Genomic DNA, 3,690 nt, shown 5'->3' with positions numbered 1-3,690 from the left:
GGAGGCGAAGGGGAAGGGGAAGGGGAAGGGGAAGGGGAAGGGGAAGGGGAAGGGGAAGGGGAAGGGGAAGGGGGGCGGCACCCCTCCCCTCACCGGCTGACTGGACTTAATCATACCCCTCGTGTGCAACCCCGTACCCGGTAAGAGAAAGCAAAACCCAAACCTCCCCCATCAGCTCTCCCCTCTCCTCCCACGCCCCCTCTTCTCCACCCGCGCCCGCCCGCCCGTGCGTATGTGTGTGTGTGTGTGTGTTTCTCCCGCCCTCCTCGATCTCCCTAGCGGTCCATTACCCGTGGGTCACAATTCGACGCGACCAGTCTCTATTCCAGTCCCAGCTTCGCCGGTGGCCGCCCCGCCAGTGCTGTGGCGGGGGGCGGCGGAGGGAGGGGAGGTCCCGGCTCTGTGGCCGGCAGCCGGGGCGGCGTGCGGCCCCGGCTGGGCAGTGCCCTGGCGGTGATGGCCAGTCGTAGGGCCCACGAGGCGGCTAAGGCTCAGGAGGAGGCGGAGGTGCTGGAGAGCCAGGACCCCGTGTATAAGGTGAGGGGGGAGGGGGAGGGGAGGGGAGGGGTTAAACCCTATATCACCACCTGCACAACCGCTGCCAGTACCGGGCCCCCTTTTTTTCTCACTCGTTTGTTTTTTTTTGTTACAAGAGTCTTCCCTCTCCCCCCTCTCCCTCCCCCTCCCCGTGTGTATGTGTGTCTGTCTGTCCACTCGCGTGTATGTGTGTATGTATGTATGTGTGTATGCGCGCTGCCAGACTCTTGTAAATGTCAACAAGCTGCACCGGGGCATTCGGAGCCAGATCCGCGAAGTGAAGAGGGAGCTGTCGGAGTCACAACCCTCCTGGGCAGGGAGGGCAAGACAGCAGGCAACAGCAACAGCAGGGGCGGGCGCGGGGGCGGGGCCGGGCGCGGGGGCGGCACAGCAACCCCAGCAGCAACTGCAGCAACCGCAGCAGCAGGCGGGGAGAGTGTGAGCGTGGCGCAGGTTTCCCGCTATTTGTTTGCCACTGCTACTGCTACTGCTACTGCTACTGCGTACATGTACATGTAGATATGTGTATATCTAGTACCGTTGTTGCTGTTATATGTTGATGTTGCTGTTGATGCTGTCGGCAATGAAACGTTTTTACAAATGCCGAACTGGAACTGGCGTCGTTGGCTTGGGTCATTAGCGCGAGGGTGGTGCCATTGCTGGTAGTGCTATCAGTGTGTGTGTATGTATGTGTGTGTGTGGGGGGGGATAACTGACGGGAAGTGGAGGAGGATGGCTCGGGGGGGGGAATGGAGCCGTGTACGGGGACGAAGAGCCGCCGTGGAGGTGTAGCTGCGGGTGATGTGCAAGGATACGCATGCCTGTGTGTACAGGGGTGTTGAGGAGGTTGTGTTTGTGTGTGTATGTGTGTATGTGTGTGTGTATGTGTGTATGTGTGTATATGTGTGTGTATGTGTGTGTATGTGTGTGTATGTGTGTGTATGTGTGTGTATGTGTGTGTATGTGTGTGTATGTGTGTGTTGTATGTGTGTGTATGTGTGTGTATGTGTGTGTATGTGTGTATGTGTGTATGTGTGTATGTGTGTGTATGTGTGTCTCTGGAGTACCGTGTTGAAGGTGCTACGGCTGCGGGCGTATTATGACAGAGTCCACTTGGGTTCCGGCAGCAGGCGCGGGCGCTCCGGCGCGGTTTCCTTGCTGGCTTTACTTAGCTCAGCAAAGCAGGTGGTTTTGGCAAGATTATCATATTATAATTAACTTTCGACAGGACGCAGGCTGGATGCATTTTATGTCTATGGCAGGACTGGCAAAGATATTCGCATTTGTCATTCTGTCGTTGTACCCGCTGCGAGGTGTTCCTGCTGCTGCTGCTGTGCCGCAAGTGGACGCGGATGCGGATGTCGCTATCGTAACTTGTTCTGTTGCCGGACCGCGACTAGCTGGCTGCCTTGGCTCTTCTTTTGATGCAATATGAATGACGATTTGAAAAACGGGGTCTCTCCTTTGCTGGCAATGCAAGTCACATGCATTCCTCCATATTCTTCCTATTATTAATAAAAAGCTTTCTCCTTTCTTCCGCGTGGTCTGTGAGGCATCCTCTTGCGCTTTGGATTTGACTTTGTCGTTCTATTTGGCGCCAACGCCGGCGTTCCTCCTGTATTTCTTCCATTTCCTTCGCGCGGTGAACATCGTTACGTGGGTCATGCATAGCATGCAGCTTTCCTAAAATTGTTGACGTGATGCATTTTCGTGTGTGGACTTGACCGAGGGTGGCTTTGCGCTCTCCAGGTCGGAACGTTTTGCAGAATGCGATCAAATGACAATCCAGCGTCAATCTTGTGGACAGATCCAACGACGTATTTCATGTAGAGGACGTATCAACATAAGCTCCCTGGCAAACGTCTGAGCTGACATGGGAATTATGTTAAGTTGGGCATGTTTTGTGGCGCGCTCACGTGACCGACCCATGGGTCTTACATGCATGGATCCAGATGCGCGCACTCCTGGAAAAAGACATTTTTGCCAAAACCTTGTAAAGCCCTTATATCTTATCCCTATATCCATTGTATACATTTCCTTCTCATGTACGATACAAGTACAGCTCCGTCCCCTGTTTGCGGATCCTCGCGAACAGTCCGCAAGCTGGACACAGCAGCCTTCGTGCTGAGCTGAACAGAGGTAACCATGTGCACGTGAAAGTGTAGATTGTCCTCCATCCGCACCTCTGTGCCTCTGCGCCTGAACCTGGCGCTAAAATGCGCCTTGACGGCCACCGCTTTTTGTTATCTTTCCTTCGGCGCGAACTCTCCCAGGAACAGGAACACCGCATCCAAGTGGTGCTTCTAAGCTTCTTAAGCTCTTAAAGCCGTTTATATCCGTTTAGGCACCTCAGCAGCTAGCGCATCGAAACAAAGCCGCAGCCCCGCAGCAGCCCCTCATCGCCAACGTGACACCCTCTCGCAAACGGGACGGTGCGGCCGATGCACATGCTGGCCTCTTTATTAACGAGGGTGTGCAGGAAGGCAGGCAGGCAAGCGCGCAGGCGAACGGTCCCAAAATGATGCTTTTTGATAAGCAGGAAAGGGCGGCAGTGATGTCTCGTAGGGACGGCCCCCCCGCGGCGGCGCGCCCCGCGCTACTGCGGCAGCTGACCCAGGTCGCGAAGGGACCTTCAGTTCTTCCGCTGCCTCGGACTGCTCAGCCACGAACACGGCGCTGCTGGGGTAAGGTGTGGTCCGACGGCGGCGGCGCAGCCTCAGGCAACTCCAAGCCTGCGGCGATGGCGACGGTGGCGGGCAGCAACCCGCAGCGGAGACGGCGGCGTCCTCCTGCCGCCGCGTACAGCGATCTGCCGGCAGCGGCCGTACCGTCAGCACGCCGACGTGGGGTGGCGACACCGTCCTGCATGGATCGCGAGGTGGCGCATCAGGCGACGGACGCATCTGTCGGCGTCGTGACTGCTGCCGCTGATGAGTTGTTCTTGTTGGCGGCGGCGGCGGCGGCGGCGACGGCTGCGGCAGATGCAGTAGCGGTGGGAAACAATGTTGGTGGCGGCGGAAGCGGCAATGCCGCGCCGGAGGATGCCGTCGACCTGATCGTTGCACCGGACGCGGCACTGCGCTTCGCCGTGTTGACGGAGGCAACGTCAGACATGCAAGAGGTGGCGGCGGCGGCGGCGGCGGCCCCGTCGCC

General features: G+C 57.7%; 2 protein-coding genes across 2 annotated transcripts in view; both read left to right on the top strand.

Moving 5' to 3' along the window:
* VOLCADRAFT_93044 (uncharacterized protein) overlaps positions 1-979 on the top strand; it is a gene marked incomplete at both ends in the record, with an annotated part of 3,985 nt that extends 3,006 nt beyond the window's left edge. The window contains 2 exons of the mRNA XM_002952394.1: positions 280-537; positions 761-979. Of these exons, the coding sequence (XP_002952440.1) occupies positions 280-537; positions 761-979 (477 nt within the window). The remainder of the gene's footprint in view (positions 1-279; positions 538-760) is intronic.
* Positions 980-3,091: 2,112 nt separating this feature from the next.
* The window catches only part of VOLCADRAFT_93043 (uncharacterized protein), a gene marked incomplete at both ends in the record, with an annotated part of 8,266 nt that continues 7,667 nt past the window's right edge, over positions 3,092-3,690 (top strand). Inside the window, one exon of the mRNA XM_002952393.1 lies at positions 3,092-3,642. Within this exon, the coding sequence (XP_002952439.1) occupies positions 3,092-3,642 (551 nt within the window). The remainder of the gene's footprint in view (positions 3,643-3,690) is intronic.

The sequence above is a fragment of the Volvox carteri genome (assembly GCF_000143455.1).
Source record: "Volvox carteri f. nagariensis unplaced genomic scaffold VOLCAscaffold_29, whole genome shotgun sequence".
NCBI classification, from domain to species: Eukaryota; Viridiplantae; Chlorophyta; class Chlorophyceae; order Chlamydomonadales; family Volvocaceae; genus Volvox; species Volvox carteri.
Note: the sequence above shows the minus strand (reverse complement) of the source record. Positions and strands in the feature narration are given on the sequence as shown.